Raw genomic sequence first — 17,389 nt, 5'->3', positions numbered from 1 at the left:
ACCGGAGACAAATTCATGAAAATTCATTGAAACCCCCCCTCCCCCCAAAAAAAAACACAAACATTGAAATGAGACAAATTAAAAGATTAATCTTTTAATATTTATCTGATAAAAAACTTGAAACACACAGACTATGATATATATATCTGTCCCAGGTTGAGAGACTAATTATAAGATGAGACATATAATTGTGGGGATCCGAAAAAAACCAGAGAATACATCAAACGGCAAACACTAGCTAGGTTCACAAGTTTATTATTGAATCATCACATGAGATATAATTTGGAAATACAAAGTTTTCCGAAGTACAGCAGTTTTAATAAGTGTAAGACTGAATTTATTGAATTAATAAGACACAAATATAATGTGTCTATAGATAAAATAGGTAGAGAATGTTTAGTTGTAGTTAGACCAGAATTGGGCCTGCAGGTAATCGATGATGTTCTTCTCAACCTGGAATGCTCTGGCCAACACATCAGGGTTGATCTTAGGGTCAGAACCAAACACCGCGTTGGCAATGGTTATGGTACCCGGATTCTGGCTTCCAAAGCTAGCAAATGCAACAGCCTTGGTTTTCCCGACGTTGAACTGAAAGTGGATGAGACCTTGCGGGAAGACGAAGACATCTCCAGGGTTCAAGTACTTGGTAAAGAGCTTGTTCCTCTGGTTAGGATCGGCGGGATTTGAAGTGACGAAGCCGACATAGAGAGTGCCTTCCACCAACAGGAAGGCTTCGGTAGCACGCGGGTGGGTGTGGGGTGGGTTTATCCCGTAAGGGGCGAAGTCGAGGCGAGCCATGGAAACACCCAGAGTGTTGAGCCCTGCAAGCTGGTTAACGTTCACCGGAGTCACGAACGATCCAACCGCGTTTGAAGTGTTTCCAGCCTTGTTTAGACCCTTGAAAAGGAAATCATCCGCAACTACCATGTTCGGGTTCTTGCAGAACTTTCCGTTCACAAAAACTGCATGCAAACATTTGCTCAGTCAGTAACAAGCGTTTTAATCAAAATTGAGTATAATAATTCGAGACTATTGTAGTGTGGATCATATATATTTAATTGAATAATTACCAGCAGATTGGGCATCAGGAACAGCAACGCAGAAATCCTGAAGCTGGCTTGGATCTGATGCATATGCAACCAAAGCCCACGACAAAACAAGAAAAATGGTGCACAAACCAAACTCCATCTTCATTTTACTTATCTGATATATATATTTCACTCCTACTTATATTTCTTTTCTTTTATCTGTGATGGAAAACTTAGCATGACAAGTACTTGTTTTTATAGGACTCAAAAACTAACTAGCAATCTTCAATTTGAAATTTTCTGGGTCGAAACCGTCAATACTCGTTTTAACATTTAACTTGTAACTACTCCATGTACTTCTTCTTTTTTGTTCATATACCTAATACATGAGCGACGTCCAAGTTATTTCATATTTTTTAATAGTATCTCATTAATTATATGTAGACTCTTTCAATCTTCAGTCAACTAATACAAAGAATAAACATGGACAACCTACAAATTAAAACCACCTGCTTCTTCTTCTAATGGCCTAGTAGTCAACACGAGCAATTATGTGGTTGCAGCTAAAATATATTTTTAGATAATTATCGAGAAGGGGCACATATTTTGATTATAACTTTTCTCTCCATCTTCTCTATATATGTGTTTATTAATTAAGTTATTTTTTTGAGATACGGGATACATATCACATATATATGTATCTTAGATGTTGATTATTAATTTATAAAGGCTTGTCAATTAATTCAAATTAACAATATGTAGTTAAATGATACAAATAAAATGGAACTGCAACTCACACTTAAGTGATATTCAAATTCAAAATCTCCTTATACACTAGTAAGTGCACACTTTATTCTGTAGATATATTAAATCACATGACAAGATTACCAAAATTCAGCATGTTATCAAACTAGTCCAATCTGCTCATATATAGAGAACTTTTCAGCAATTTTGAGACGTTGCGCAAATCTTTTTTTGAAAAAAATTATTTTTTTATTTTTACTCTTATTATTTTTATTTCATTTTCATTTGTAACTTTTTTTTTGCCTTTTTGTAATATCAATTTTATTATTGTGATTTTTTTTCAATATTTAGCTTATATAAACGTGTCCGTGCAATGCACGGGGTTGCAAATGTTAATTTATTCATATCAATCAGCCAACAAAAACCCATCAAATTTTGACATCGTCGTACCATTTTCTATACAGTCAAAGTGACAATTCAACAACTTTGGCTTGATTTTTTAACCAACCAAATTGCGTAATATATCGTGCTTTAGACTTAGTAACCTTTACTTGCCAATGTAATCGAGATTCATTCTTGCTGAATTCAAACAGCTACAAAATGTGCTTCTTTTCAATTTAAACATCCAGATAAATTTTTATATTTGCAATACATATTTATTTCATAAAGAATAGTAAGTAGAGATCTGATCTACTTGATGTATGTACCTTGGTCAGCGAAACTAATAAAAGAAACTAGTGTGAGATTAATAAGATCATATCAGGGACGGATCTATTCAGGGGCTGCACCATCACAGGCCCAAATATTTATCCTATATATATTGCATATATTTAGCTTAATATCTTCATAACCCAGCTCATAACTCAGTCAAGCCTCTAAAAAAAGCATAATAATGAAAATTAATTTATTTTTATAGAATAACAGATGATTTTCTGAAAAAAAGCATAGATGTAGCCATTGACGTAGCCAGAGGGGGGCAGGGGGGCACTGGGCCCCATTGGAAATTTCAAAAATATTAAGGGTATTTTAGTAATTTCACATTTAATATTAAATAAATACATAAATATATTATTTTAGTAATAATTTCAATTTCTTTCTATGCAATTGTACGAGAGATAAGCTATTAAATGGTTGTCTGATATCTAACCTCTAAAACGATGCGTTTGTAAATATTACTAATGAAACGATTATGTAGCCATTTCAAAATATGAAAATAAGAAAGGAAATATTATGATAGTAGGGTATTTATTTTTATTTTGGTAATATCATGATGCAACTAATGCATGATTGTGATTTTATTGAAATTGTAATTTATTTGGAGTCTTTTTATATTCTTTTTATGAATTTATAATGTTGTGATTATTACTTTCTTCGTCCCAGTTAAATTGATCAAACTTATTTTCGACACAAAATTTAAGAAAATAATATTTTAAGTAATTTGGTAATAAAATGAATAAATGATTAAATGATTCTTTGCATATTTTAAATTTGTATAAGAAAATTAATTAACTTAACTGAGACGGTCCAAAAATAATATTGATCATATTAATTAAGTCGAGAAAAATATTTGGGCCCCCCCGACTGAAAAGTCTGGCTACATCACTGGATGTAGCTCTTTATGTACTTTCAATGTACCTATTATTGGATTAATAGAAAAGGTACTACTATTTATTATATTATGTGACTGATTTTTAATCCTAAGTCTATTAAAATTCTACTTCGTCACAAAAATAAAATAAAATTGTATGAACTGTTCAAAAAAATTGGCTCACAAACCCCCATGCAATGCCTTCAAGTTCAACACCCTTGTCGACAAATCTTGGATCCGCCCCAGCATCAGATGGTGAGCCATTTCCGAAAAGTCTCTATGCATGCTGGATTTTGGCAATCGGTCATGTGATTTAATTGCCAAGGTGAAACTAGTAATTAATGATGTCGATAATTATCTAAAAATATTTTACATAGTTGCTCGTGTTGTGCATTATGACTTAAACGAGCTAGGGAGACTACGCAGGCCATTAGAAGAAGAAGTAGGTGGTTTGGGTAGCAGTAATTATCAGTCGTCGATGTTTATTCTTTGTATTAGTTGATTGAAGATTGAAAGAGTCTACATATAATTAATGAAATACTATTAAAAAATATGAAATAACTTGGACGTCGCTGATGTATTAGGTATATGATAAAATAAGAAGAAGATATATGGAATAGTAATATATAGGTTAAATGTTAAAACGAGTCTTGACGGTTTCGACCCAGAAAATTTCAAATTGAAGATTGCTAGTTAGGTTTTGAGTCCTATAAAAAGAAGTACTTGTCATGCTAAGTTTTCCATCGCAGATAAAAGAAAAGAAATATAAGTAGGAGTGAAATATATATATCAGATAAGTAAAATGAAGATGGAGTTTGGTTTGTGCACCAGTTTTCTTGTTTTGTCGTGGGCTTTGGTTGCATATGCATCAGATCCAAGCCAGCTTCAGGATTTCTGTGTTGCTGTTCCTGATGCCCAATCTGCTGGTAATTATTCAATTAAATATATATGATCAACACTACAATATTCTCGAATTATTATACTCAATTTTGATTAAAACGCTTGTTACTGACTGAGCAAATGTTTGCATGCAGTTTTTGTGAACGGGAAGTTCTGCAAGAACCCGAACATGGTAGTTGCGGATGATTTCCTTTTCAAGGGTCTAAACAAGGCTGGAAACACTTCAAACGCGGTTGGATCGGTGGTGACTCCGGTGAACGTTAACCAGCTTGCAGGACTCAACACTCTGGGTGTTTCCATGGCTCGCCTCGACTTCGCCCCTTACGGGATAAACCCACCCCACACCCACCCGCGTGCTACCGAAGCCTTCCTGTTGGTGGAAGGCACTCTCTACGTCGGCTTCGTCACTTCAAACCCCGCCGATCCTAACCAGAGGAACAAGCTCTTCACCAAGTACTTGAACCCTGGAGATGTCTTCGTCTTCCCGCAGGGTCTCATCCACTTCCAGTTCAACGTCGGGAAAACCAAGGCTGTTGCATTTGCTAGCTTTGGAAGCCAGAATCCGGGTACCATAACCATTGCCAACGCGGTGTTTGGTTCTGACCCTAAGATCAACCCTGATGTGTTGGCCAGAGCATTCCAGGTTGAGAAGAACATCATCGATTACCTGCAGGCCCAATTCTGGTCTAACTACAACTAAACATTCTCTACCTATTTTATTTATACACATTATATGTTGTGTCTTATTAATTCAATAAATTCAGTCTTACACTTATTAAAACTGCTGTACTTCGGAAAACTTTGTATTTCCAAATTATATCTCATGTGATGATTCAATAATGAACTTGTGAACCTAGCCAGTGTTTGCCGTTTGATGCATTCCTGTTTTTTCCCACAATTATACGTCCCATCCTATAATTAGTCTCTCAAGCTGAGACATATATTTATCATAGTCGAGGTGAGTCTAAGTGAGGAAATTCCAGACATGTTCACCGTGATTGGATGACTAAATTGGAAACTTGCAACAATTATTTATCCCATGAATAAATCAAATCAACACAAAATCTTGGGTACACCTGAGTGTACCGTACAACCGGATTGACCCGTACCCAAAATAGTATTATTTATATAAGTTGAGTCAGGATATGAGTTCAAATCAGAGTGTAGGTCAAAGTTTAAGTGAAGGTATAACTCGATTGTATGGTACACCCGGGTGTACCCAAAATCACCTCATCAATTAAATCCGTGAATGGATAAATTTATGTAACACATGAACAACCACATTAACCGAATGCAACTATTAATGTCTTACATTACATTGACTTGTTCATGATCTTTACTAAAATTTTCATATATTCTCATTTGTCACGAAAAATATGCATTTTATATAGATCCATTATGGAGTAGTATATATATACAAAATCCAACTACTCTTGATCCTCTAGCAGAATCAAGGCAGCATAGATAATTACTAACACAGAATTTCAGCAGCAAATGAATATTACTAAACTAAATAATTCGTAAATGTAGGATTAATGTCCACGAATTAAACAATTTCCAAGTTTTCAGGCACATTCAGTGAGACGGGAGGTTATTCTTATTAATTTCATTTTCTGATTGAGTCTCACTATGAGCAACACGAATTATGTCCAGTTATTGAAACAGAATTAACCATATACATAGATACCTCTTTTCTTGAAACGATAACAGCTCAAAAACGAACCTCAAACATGAAAATTAAGCACTTCTCTGCCCCAAAAGTAAAAGTACTTATGCCTTACTTTGATGAATAAATTTATCATGAGAAAAATAGGGATAACAAAAATTTATGTCTTTAAATGTCTCCTTTCTTTTCCAATATTTGATACAAAAGAGAAGTTCACCATTTTTCCTTCCTTGTTTTCGTTTCATGGATGGATAATATTATCACACAAAAAATTGGATCTGTTTTCATACACCATTGTTTAAAATTCACGACTAGTATAAAGAAGAAAAATAAAATAAAATAAGAAACTACAATTAATCTGAACCCTCGAACAGCCGAAGAAATTATCTTCAACTGGACAGTGGGAAGGTGCAATTGCAGTGCTTTCCAGCAACAGAAAATGGGTTGGAAATTTTGAGCGAAATGTAGTAACAAAACTTGATGATGCTTAAATGAAAATAGCTGAATAAATGCATGGGATGGGCCAGTAATTAATCACCACATAATCCCAATTCACATAAAGCTTAGTATAAAGGGATAGCTGACACATCACATGGTAATATTTCAGCAGCACATAAAAATGGCTGATACATACAGAAATTCGATTCCTCTGCTGCCATTGATGATATTTTGGCTGTGTCTCTGTCTAAGTGTTTCAGCTAAACTTGTGCAGATTCGACACCGTGTCAAAGACGAAAGCCAAGTGAGCTTCTTGGCTGTGGGGGACTGGGGAAGGAAGGGAGGCTACAATCAATCTGCCGTGGCTCGAAGCGTAACAACTTACTCATTCAATTTATGTTTTTGTTTTCACTAGAAACATTGATGTTTATGTGTTTCGGGTGTGCAGATGGGCGTGATCGGGGATAAGCTAGGCATCGAGTTTGTGATCTCGACCGGTGATAACTTCTACAGCGATGGATTGACGGGGACGAACGACTCTGCATTCGCGGAGTCGTTTACCAAAGTATACAGTGCTAGAAGCCTTCAGAAACCCTGGTATGCAAGTAAGTTCTAAACTAAAACATCTCCTCTCTCCCTCTCTCGTTACAATCCTTGGACCTCCAAATAATGCAGTACTGGGTAACCATGATTATCACGGGAACACCGAGGCGCAGTTGAGTCCGTTACTCAAAAAGCGCGACAGCCGATGGAATTGCTTCAGATCTTTCACTATACAAGCTGGTAATATTCACCAACTCATCTTATAAAAGATTCAGTTTCAACTGAAATTTTGAGCAAAAATTGCAGGGTTCCTGCAGATTTTCCTCATTGACACGAATCCTTTCGTGGACAAGTATTTTCTTAAGACACCAAGCAACTTTAACTGGAAAGGCGTTCTCCCCAGAAACAAATACCTATCTAACCTTCTACAGGTTGCGGTTTTATCTAACCTTAGACGTTTAAGAAAGAGTCAATGATTTCCAGACACCAATGAAGATTTGTATCCTGCATTATATCACATAGGATTTTAAAACAGCCCTGAGGGCGTCCAAAGCTACCTGGAAGATCGTGGTCGGACATCACCCTATACGAAGCATTGGGGAACGAGGCGACACCGTGGAGCTTCTCAAGTACATCCTGCCTATTCTGCAGGTATACTCTAATATACACACATGTAATCTTATTCTTTCACTTTGAGAAAAAACATAGTTTCAGACTTTAGGCAGTTGAATACGACATTATACAATGATAATCGACAAGTTTATGACATCAAGCTTCTCTTTTCAAGGAAAACAAGGTTCCCATCTACATAAATGGACATGACCACTGTCTGGAACACATCAACAACATTGGAACGTAAGGATAATCAAAGCCTTTATAGATCTTTTCATATAGTTATCAGTGTTATTGATATCTACGAATAACTGGCAATATTTGCAGCCCAATCGAATTCCTAACGAGTGGAGGAGGGTCCAGGGCGTGGAGTAACACTACTCATTATGATAGATACAAGAACAACTTGAAATTTTACTATGACGGGCAAGGGTTCGTCTCAGTTCAACTTACAAGAACAGAAGCAAATGTAGCTTTCTATGATGCTTCTGGCAAAACCCTGCATAGTTTCAATTTGAAAAAATAAGTCAAGTTAAAACAGAAACCACATCTCTGCAACCATGTACGAATAACTTTCCCTGTATCCTTCCATATGTAGTAACATGTTCGGAACATGAATAATAACACATACCTTTGGTATCGAGACAAGAACTCTGATTATGCGGAAGAGTAGATGCATGAATTAAAACACAATGTTGGAGACGACCAATTCCATAACCATAAGTTTAATAAACACAAAGCAGTCGAGAAATATAGCAACCATACTATCTTACTTATTACAATATCTCTGTCTCTGCATGTGATGGAACTTTTGATGGGAGATATGAAAGAGCTAAGCTGAGAATTTAGAATTTGAATCCACAGAATCTGAAAGGGTATATGTATTCCCATAGCAACATCAGAATACATTCAATTAATTCAAAGCAAGGTTACTATGTACAAGTCAAGTAGAGCAAGAGAGCAGCATCTCCTCTTTGAGCCAAGACCGTCAGTGGGACCATCACAAAGCTTAGTTTGCAACAAAATGGTACCTTGAATCCACATAACTCTCAACATCCCAAAGAAAAGAGCCAAAGGTCACTGCTTCTAAAACAAGTCTCCTCAGGCCGCCGAAGCTGATTTTGATGACTTCATCCTTTTGAGGATCAATGGTTCCTTCAGGTGTGAATGCGATCTCAGGCCTACCAAATAATGCTTCTGTATGTTTCTCAATGATGCTAATAGCCTCTTTAGATCTGATGGTCGCATATCTTTGAAGTGACTCTCCATCAAATGACATGACATAGGTTCGCAATCTGGATGGCTTTAACCCATCAACACCAACACCAATACCAGCGCCTCCAGAAAATGACGACATTTCTGGGTGAGGTTGAGCATTCCTGTGAGACTTATAATTGATGTCATCACTTGGTCTTGTGTCCTCCCATGTAACTTGTTCCTCTCCATTGTCAATACCCTGGGGAAGGACTTTCATACTCTTCTCCAACTGAAATCTTTGGTCTACACGTTTAAGGAAATATCCATACATCACTGAAGCCGCGTAAACCTGCCCAACCCTTAGTTTGCTTATTTGAGCTACAGAGTTAGAGTCGCCAAGCCGGTTCCCAAGAATGAGGGACAGGTGGTTCTGAATCATCTCGTAAGCTTCAGGAGAGTGGATGCGCTCCAGTTTATCATCTTGGCTGGGCCAAACATCAACTCGAGCAGGACCATCAGGTGTTGATGGAGTGATTGTAGGAATAAGGGATACGCTGGCATCCATGAATTTCTGTACCACTAATGCATACAAGATCTCTTCCAGGGTCTTCCTTCTTTCATTAGCTTTAACCTCAGCAATTCTCCTATAACCGGAAGGACACAATGTAAAAATTAACGGATGACATAATAGACATTCCAGTTCAGTCTTTACTGAAAGGATAATAATAATATTATAATAACAATAATTTTAATACATGAAAACTATTTGACAGCTTAGAAATCCATATTCTTCGTAGTTGGTTAGACTATAATCAATTTGATTTATGCATCGTCTAAATATGGAATCACCTCCACCGAGATGTGGCTCAATGTCATTAAATGGATAGCATTTTAAATTGTAACAGTTAATCTTGTTACCTGTATAAAACAAGATCAGTTCCAGAGGCAGATGGCTCTTCCTTCTCTTTCTCTGCCTCACGGTCAGTTTGAAGCTGTTCAAGTTGCTGTTCTACAGCAGCAGGAACAAGATGTGGGTGACTTGCTAATATCTCAGAGAGAAATTGCCCTATCGGAGACTCCATCTGTAGAGGAGCAATAGGAGCTTCTGAACTGTCAGAGTCGGAAGGTTGCATAGAAGCTCTGGTTGCAGTACGCTTCCTGCTCAAATGGCTCGCCTTTTTGTTTCCTATCTTGAATTTAGAAACCAGTGGTGTTTGCTACAGTTCACCATCCCGATACAAATAAGTTATTTTATCATAGAGTGCACTAGTTCATCAACCAAGTGAAAAGAACAAGACTGCACATTACTACTACTATTGTAAGAGGGAATGATAGCTTTATTTCGCACTATTACATAAAGTTGAATTAAAACACAATGGATTAAGCAACTAATTCCACAATTCTCATACAGAACCAGATTAAACGTAGATTGATAAACTCCTCCTGTCACTACATAAAGATAATAATCCAATACAGAAGGCCATATAAAAGCATAAATTGGAGTAACTCTCTTGAGCTAGGCCCATTAGTCTCTCACTTTATAAAAGAATCCTCACTCGTTCTTCTCAAGGCTCGGTTTTTATCTCACAGATTTAACAAAATAGGTCTACCATATAGCTAAATCATATTAATAATCAACGAAAATTGAAAATCATACTAATTCCCTGAGCCTAAATTAATTAAATCCCAGCCCTATTTCCTGCCTCACAAAATCACAAATAACAGCGCAGATGAAACGACCGATCATTACCTGAATCGAAGCGTTAGAGAGCACGGGCCTCGACCCGATCCTGAGATCGGGTCTGGCCGGGCCGGACCGGGATGCCCAATTGGGAGAAATACTGCAAATAGAAGCCCGAAAAGCAGCTACTGTTTCCATCCTGAATCAGTAGTGGCAACTATCAGACAAGCAAACGATCGTTAGAACCCCCAAACCCAAGTTGATCCGCAGAAAGTTTCAGAAGGGAAAGGAAAATGATGGAAGAGATGAAAAATACCTAGATGAGTTATCCCTAGCTGCTCGCTAATGTTGACTGAGAAAATGTATATTTTTAATTGATTTATTCGTCGCTCGTTTCGAAACGGAGTGCTGTGCGGTGCCCTGTGGGAATGGATTGGGAATCCCGTGTTTTTTATACACTACTACTCCGTGTCCGAGTTGGTGAACTCTGTCTAATTACCAAAATATCCCTATAACTAATAAGGAGTATATAAATGTTCTTTTCGGTTTTTCTTAAATCTTTAATTAACTGTGAAGTATTCAATATACGTATTTATTTATCCATATATTTAATATTCGTAGAGGCTTAACTCAACAATAGACTAGAAGCTCACAAATAGCCTTATTAAAATGATATGGGCCAACTCATTCATGGATTAAACTTTTAACAAAACATAAAGGTTAACATTGTAATTTGATAGATGAAGGATGTTTTGTGACTGGATCGAGAATTTCGTGGAGATCTCTGGATTACAGAAATTGGGCCCTCTTGGAATTTCCGGGCCCATTTTGCTTCTTCAACAATTTTCCTTTCTCATATTTTTATTTATTTTATTTGAGCTCATTTTTCGTGGTTGCAGTGGACCGTCTTTTGTCGAGCGGTGGACGTGTTACGCTAGGAAATCAGTAATTGGATTGTGCCATTTTGACAAATATTTTTGGGCTTCGCATTCATCCGTCTTTTTATTATTGATCACAAAATCGCGGCCTATATATTACTACACGTCATTAAATATCTTACAAATTGGCATGTTTTGCAGGAATATATACCATGCATATATTCATGTAAAGAAAATGACATAATATTCTTTTCTTTTTATATAGAACATAATAGTCTTTTAGCAATTGAAAAAATCGTTTTTCTTCTTCCTTCTTTTATATTCAAAATGAGAAAAAAAAAATATTTTAGTTTATATTAATATTATAACAACAACGACTATTGTACCAGTGTAATGCGTTTCGATTTGTGAATGTTTTATACATTATTACAAAATTTATGAGAACTCAATACATTTTATTACACACACGTCGCACATATATTTTATTAAACCGTAAACAATGCATTTTGTTAGTTACTAAGATAACGAATCTAGAAAATAAGAACAGTATATATAAATGCAAAATTAATTCAATCAAGAGATATATGTTAATTTGTTGAAAACTATTTATAAAACTTTCACAACCTGATAACATTAAATTATACTCATTTTGTCCCATAAATCATATTATATAATTAAAAAGTAAAATAATAAAGTTTATAAATAAATTATTAAGCAAAAAATCAGTTAATCGAGCAAACCCACTAGATTTTTGGGCTAGCCTTATTGGACATAGTCTACTTTCAGTTCGGGCCATTCAAATTGACTTTTTTTTAGTTAAAATTTTTTAGCCTTAATATTTTTTTTTCTTTTTTTGATCTATTTGAGTCGGATCATCAATTTCAAATTTTATTAACATTCCTAAGTAGGAGGCTATATAAAATAAAGGGTTAAGGTACAAATCCACCCCTAAACTAGACACGCCTAGAGCGTATACCCCTCATTTTCGACCTTAGCTCAAATACACCACCAGAGTCCATAAAAAGGGTGCATTTAAACACAGCGAGTTAACACTGTTATCTCTTCGTTAACCTTTTTTTTTATATTTAATTTATGGATTTCGCCCATTCAAACTTTTCCGGCCAGCCTTCGTCAGAACCCCGACCTTCACCGCCATTAAAAAAACTTTTGGCTGCAGCTCCGGTCTCAACTCCTCCAGCTTTACCTCCCGCCGTTAACTTGCTGGGTTTAAATGCATCCTTTTTATGGGCTCTAGGGGTGTATTTGGGCCAAGCTCGAGAATGGGGGCTATACGCTCTAGGGGTGTTTAGTTTAGGGGTGGATTTGTACCTTAACCCTAAAATAAAAAGAGGACTATGAGTATAATCACCCTAATTTAAGGGTAATTCTATTCATAGTTTCTATTTTTACACTTTATAGTCTTTATATTTAAATACTCCCTCCGTCCCTGAAATGGCTTCCTCTTTGGGGACGGCACGGGTTTTAATAAAAAGTTGTAAAGTGTATTGATAAAGGAGAAAAAGTGATATAATTATTATTGGAAGTTGTGAAAAGTGTTATAATTAGTATTGAGAGTGGTGAAAAGTGAAAAGTAAGAATAAATAAAGTATTACTCCCTCCGTCCCATAATAAGTGGCCACATTCTTTTCGGCACGGAGATTAAGAAATGGAGTGTTATGTTTTAATTGAATGGGGCCCATCAAAATTATTGAGTTAATTAAAATAATTTCTTCCTCTTTTCACTCTCTCTCTCCATCGTTCTTCCTGCCGCCGCCACTGGACGGCCGAGCCGTCGCCGAAGGCCGGCGGCTCTGCCTCCCCTCTCTCCTTTCACCTTGGACCTCTTCCTCCTCCCTCATCTCTCGTTCCCCGTCGACCTCTCTCCCTCTCCCTTATCTCTCGCCTCTCCTCGCCGCGCCAAGCCGCGGCCGCGCCCCCTCCTCTGGCGACCCCTGCCGCCACCTATTCCTGCCCAGCGTCGCCCTCACCTCCCTTCTCTCTCCTGGCCGACAGCAGCACCACCACCGCCGCCAACAACAACCACCACCACCAGAAATCAAAAACCAGATCTGAAAGAGAATAGAGGGAGAGATGGAGGACGACGACCTCAAATCGGCACACAGGATGCACCGACCTCACCCAAATCGGCACAGGCGAGCCCTAGCCCCCAAATCGGCGCACGACCTCACGCATTTAGGCGGCGAGCTTCGAATCCCCCAAATCGCCCAAGGATGCGACGGTGAGAGAGAGGGAGAGAGAGAGATCACGAGATCTGTAACGAGAGAGAGAGAGGGAGAGAGGCGGCGACGGCCGAATGGGCGAAAGGCGGCGGCGGCCGGAGAGGCGAGAGGCGGCGGCGGCGATGGGGGTGGCATCCCGCCGGAGAAGAAGAGAGAGGGGCGACTGCTCTCTATGTGACTGTATAGGGTGTATATGTTGATTTTAAACATAATTTAGGGTTTAATTAGTAACTTAATTAATGATCTTAATTAAGTTAAATTATTTCCATTTTTAGAAAGCAGCCACTTATAGTGGGACAGACGAAAAATGAAATGTGGCCACTTATTATGGGACGGAGGAAGTATTAGTGGTGGGGTAGGTTTCCAAAAATGGAAAGAAAGAAAGAAGAAGTTATTTGGGGGATGTCCCAAAATGGAAAAAGAGGAAGTTATTTTAGGGACGGAGGGAGTATAAGATAAAATAAGATAAATTTTTAATTATTATTTTAAATAGTAGCTATAAAGTAAAATAAGGGCTATCAATAGTCGTCCAAATTTAATTGTGAAAGGGCCCAATACTTAATATTTAGGGCTCATCTTTTAAATTAATGAAGGCCCAACCTCTTGTCTCCAAGCTCCTCCGATCCCTCCTTCTTCTTCCATTTCCGGCAAAACACTCTCCTTCTAATTCTTCTCCTCAATTCCTTCCGACGACTCCTCCTCGCCGACCGTAGCCTATCGCATATCGCCGTCTCCATCTGCGCGTTTCCATCAATCGCCGCGGAGTATGCCCTTCTCTCTATGATCTTAGTTATTTATTGACAACCAAGTTTAATATTTTGGTTCCAAAGCGTAGTGTTTTAATTTGAAATTGATCATATAATTGCAAATACTCGTTTTTGCTATTATCAATTTGGCAATTATACAGCAATAGGAATAGGATGGAACAACCCAAAATGTGATAGGATTGTTTTTTGGCGGGAAAGTGACAAAATTGTAATTTCTTCCAACTATTCAGCTTTATATATGTGATAGATAGATAGATTCTCGAGTTTCCATACCCTTTCGGCCTTTCCCTCCAATCAAATCGAGCCAAAAAAGTTTCAGAAGAAATTGAAAATCTGCAATGGCGTACACCTCCGCTCCGCGCAGCGGCGTACAGGGAAGAATTGCGTCGGCGGCTACAACGCTATACTCTGACAACCAGAGTCTCATTGCTGTGAGTTCGCTCAATTTTGACAAATCCTAACAATCTCACTTCTTGAATCCGTTTTATTTGTTCATATCCTTATTCAAATGTTTCAGGAGATTAGAAAGGCTACTATTATGATGAAAGAGATTGGAGTCGACTTCGAGAAGGACAACGAATCAGATATGGTATTTTCGCTTAAACCCTACTATAATGTTGAAGTATTTGAAACTTTTTGGGATTTCCAGTCTTAATTATTTTACCGAACATTTAAACGGGCTTAACTATTTAATACGAGCCTGTTTCGTTTGTTCAATATATAAATTTCCTACTCTTTTTTGTGTTTGATTTATGACGAATATTGACGATATTAAAATTGAAGTATTAGATCACGAAAAGAAAATTAGAAAGAATATTCATCATTTATGACAGATATAAGCATCCACGAAAAATAGAGAGAATCTCAGTACTAACCAGATATGGGTGCATGAGACATATAAGCAGTCTGAATAATTCTTGAGGGATTGGCTCGTTCTGTGTCAAGAGATATGCTCCAGTCATAAAAGTTATGATTCTTTTTTTGAATTCATCATAAAAGTCATAAATTTGTGTTTATCTTAGGGTATTGAGCTACTTTTATTTTCTTCTTTCAGCACTAGTCGCTTTTGTTTGTTTCGTGCTTTGAGTTTTAAGGAACGCTAGTATTTTCCTTTTGTGTGTTAGGAAGGTAATAAGTATTCTACTTTTAGTCTCTCTCTTGATTGTGGAGGTTGGGTTTCCTATCCTTGAGAGCGCTTCAAATTCATTTTGTACATTCATGGATTATGTATCAGTGGTTGAGAATTATATTGTCTATGGTGAAGTGGTTAAGATGTTTTGTGGTAATGGTCTAGTTTAATTTGCTTATGAGCCTAGTTTGGTATAAGAAAAATACTATTTGATCGTGATGATGAATATTTTGCATCCCTACATTTTGCGTATCTGCATGAAGCCATCATATGTTTTGATTTAAGGAGGAAGCCATCATATATCACTAAGTATATTATGTGATTCGGGCATAAAAAAAAAAGTCTATTGTGTGATTCAAATGATCAAATATGTATTGGTACTGCAGGTGAAGCAGCTTGAAGATGGAGTTATTAACTTAGTGAAAGCTTCCGATGAGTGTACTCATCTTTCCAGTGCTATCCAATCTATAGGAAAAGAATACCAGCCTGCAGCTGAGGTATCATTACTTATGGAGTCCTTCATGGGGGTATTGACTTTTATATTGTATCTAAGCTGTAAGTTATAGCTGATTTTGTTTGTTTGAACTGTTCGTGGGGCTCCAGCTAACCAACTTCAGTAAGCTGTTCGATAAGAAAATCAAAAGATCAATGGCTGATACGTCATCTGACTCACAGAGCCGTTTATGGTTACGGCAGTTCCGTGAAGCTATCTGGGTATGTTTATGAGACATGAATATCTACCAACACTAATTGAAGTCCCAGGCAGTGAAATTATGTATATATTTTAGTAAGAGATGATTTTAACTTGTAAGCTTTTGCTTCAAAATCAAGGAACATTATCTCCCCTGCGGCTCTCCCCTATGCAGACGTGTTTGTATATATGCTTTTGTGATTATTGCTATATTGTTTTGCACTCATGGAATCATTGTTCTTGCCTTTGAAATATGTTTCAGTAAATTAGTCAAGATATTTCAGATTAGATTTGAAAAATGTTCCAGTTAGATGGGTTTCGTTGTTTTCTGCAGAAAGTTCATCACGATGGACAACCTATGCCAGGTGAAGAGCAAGACGACATAGTAATGACCAGCACAGAGTGCAACCTTCTGAATACCACCTGTCCACTGACTGGAAAACCTATCACCGAACTAGCAGAACCTGTTAGAAGGTATTATTAATTGTTCGATCACTTAACTTCTCAATTTGACTATTCACTTATAAACAAATGGTGCAAGCCTTTTTTTTTTTCTTTCTTTCTCAAAATATTTAAGCCACATCAACCTATTTTCTTAATGGTCATCCTTACAAACTAAGAAAGTTGGTTCAGCACAAATTGGATATTGTGTTTGAGCATCTATACTGATTGTTTTCCTGTATATTGTGCAATTGTGATAGCATGGATTGCAAGCATATATATGAGAAGAATGCTATCATGCAACATTTAAGGTCGAAGGCCGCAACGAACCGTTGTCCGGTGACAGGTATATTTTGGCAGCTATTCTTGATGAAATTATCCTGTTATGAGATTGAGAGCTTATGTGACGATCTCCTTTCAGCTTGCCCTAAAATATTGCTAGCAGGGAGAGTGGTGTGCGACCCCTTTTTAGTGATTGAAATTGATGAAATGCGATCACTTAATGCACAGCGTGTCAGAGCTGATGCAATCGAAGATTTCACTCAGCTGGAAGATCACTAGAAATTAAAGGAAAAATAGTTTCGCTGTTGCAACCCAAGACTGTGTGTTAGACGTTTTAACGACTCAAGATTCATCAAATCATATTGATTTTGGATGGCTGAATCGATCCCTATTTCTAGGGTTCTGTTTGTAAATTTTTTGTGTTTTATTTAAGTTTATTGCCTGCCGTGTCACAAGTATAACATCAAAAGATCTAACAATACTAGGAGAAATGATTACAATTCTTGTTGATGAAATAAACTCGATAGAACTAAGAAACAAAAACCTTAAAAAAAAATTCAAATT

The 17,389-nt window shown here is 37.1% G+C and overlaps 5 protein-coding genes across 12 annotated transcripts; 3 read left to right on the top strand and 2 right to left on the bottom strand.

Moving 5' to 3' along the window:
- Window positions 1–216: 216 nt before the first annotated feature.
- Window positions 217–1,386, bottom strand: LOC131020139 (putative germin-like protein 2-1). The gene is made up of 2 exons (XM_057948825.1): window positions 1,071–1,386; window positions 217–962 (listed from the first exon to the last, which is right to left on the bottom strand). The coding sequence occupies exons 1-2, from the start codon at window positions 1,192–1,194 to the stop codon at window positions 397–399; spliced, it is 690 nt and encodes a 229-aa protein (XP_057804808.1). The 5' UTR covers window positions 1,195–1,386; the 3' UTR covers window positions 217–396.
- A 2,611-nt stretch (window positions 1,387–3,997) lies between these two features.
- LOC131020138 (putative germin-like protein 2-1) lies at window positions 3,998–5,139 on the top strand. Its single transcript, XM_057948824.1, has 2 exons — window positions 3,998–4,286; window positions 4,395–5,139. The coding sequence occupies exons 1-2, from the start codon at window positions 4,163–4,165 to the stop codon at window positions 4,958–4,960; spliced, it is 690 nt and encodes a 229-aa protein (XP_057804807.1). The 5' UTR covers window positions 3,998–4,162; the 3' UTR covers window positions 4,961–5,139.
- A 1,250-nt stretch (window positions 5,140–6,389) lies between these two features.
- LOC131020137 (purple acid phosphatase 3-like) lies at window positions 6,390–8,045 on the top strand. Its single transcript, XM_057948823.1, has 7 exons — window positions 6,390–6,737; window positions 6,813–6,969; window positions 7,040–7,147; window positions 7,214–7,338; window positions 7,430–7,558; window positions 7,695–7,762; window positions 7,847–8,045. Exons 1-7 carry the CDS (start codon window positions 6,519–6,521, stop codon window positions 8,043–8,045), a joined length of 1,005 nt encoding a protein of 334 aa, XP_057804806.1. The 5' UTR covers window positions 6,390–6,518.
- A 183-nt stretch (window positions 8,046–8,228) lies between these two features.
- Window positions 8,229–10,850, bottom strand: LOC131020136 (UV-B-induced protein At3g17800, chloroplastic-like). Of its 3 annotated transcripts, none has more exons than XM_057948819.1 (4): window positions 10,714–10,850; window positions 10,467–10,614; window positions 9,635–9,933; window positions 8,229–9,360 (listed from the first exon to the last, which is right to left on the bottom strand). In XM_057948819.1, exons 2-4 carry the CDS (start codon window positions 10,593–10,595, stop codon window positions 8,529–8,531), a joined length of 1,260 nt encoding a protein of 419 aa, XP_057804802.1. In that variant the 5' UTR covers window positions 10,596–10,614; window positions 10,714–10,850; the 3' UTR covers window positions 8,229–8,528. The 3 variants fall into 3 exon arrangements, with proteins under 3 accessions (XP_057804802.1, XP_057804803.1, XP_057804805.1); XM_057948820.1 differs by having other exon boundaries at window positions 10,467–10,596; window positions 10,714–10,815; XM_057948822.1 differs by having other exon boundaries at window positions 10,467–10,794.
- Window positions 10,851–14,051: 3,201 nt separating this feature from the next.
- LOC131020134 (E3 SUMO-protein ligase MMS21-like) lies at window positions 14,052–17,280 on the top strand. 6 transcript variants are annotated; one of them, XM_057948818.1, is made up of 8 exons: window positions 14,057–14,279; window positions 14,530–14,713; window positions 14,800–14,871; window positions 15,798–15,908; window positions 16,015–16,125; window positions 16,437–16,576; window positions 16,804–16,889; window positions 16,965–17,280. In XM_057948818.1, exons 2-8 carry the CDS (start codon window positions 14,621–14,623, stop codon window positions 17,102–17,104), a joined length of 753 nt encoding a protein of 250 aa, XP_057804801.1. In that variant the 5' UTR covers window positions 14,057–14,279; window positions 14,530–14,620; the 3' UTR covers window positions 17,105–17,280. The 6 variants fall into 6 exon arrangements, with proteins under 6 accessions (XP_057804798.1, XP_057804797.1, XP_057804796.1 ...); XM_057948817.1 differs by having other exon boundaries at window positions 14,513–14,713; XM_057948815.1 differs by having other exon boundaries at window positions 14,052–14,279; window positions 16,804–17,280.
- The last annotated feature ends 109 nt before the right edge of the window (window positions 17,281–17,389 follow it).

This window comes from Salvia miltiorrhiza, chromosome 4, assembly GCF_028751815.1.
Source record: "Salvia miltiorrhiza cultivar Shanhuang (shh) chromosome 4, IMPLAD_Smil_shh, whole genome shotgun sequence".
In the NCBI taxonomy this organism is placed as follows: domain Eukaryota; kingdom Viridiplantae; phylum Streptophyta; class Magnoliopsida; order Lamiales; family Lamiaceae; genus Salvia; species Salvia miltiorrhiza.
This window is presented reverse-complemented; position numbering and strand designations above follow the sequence as displayed.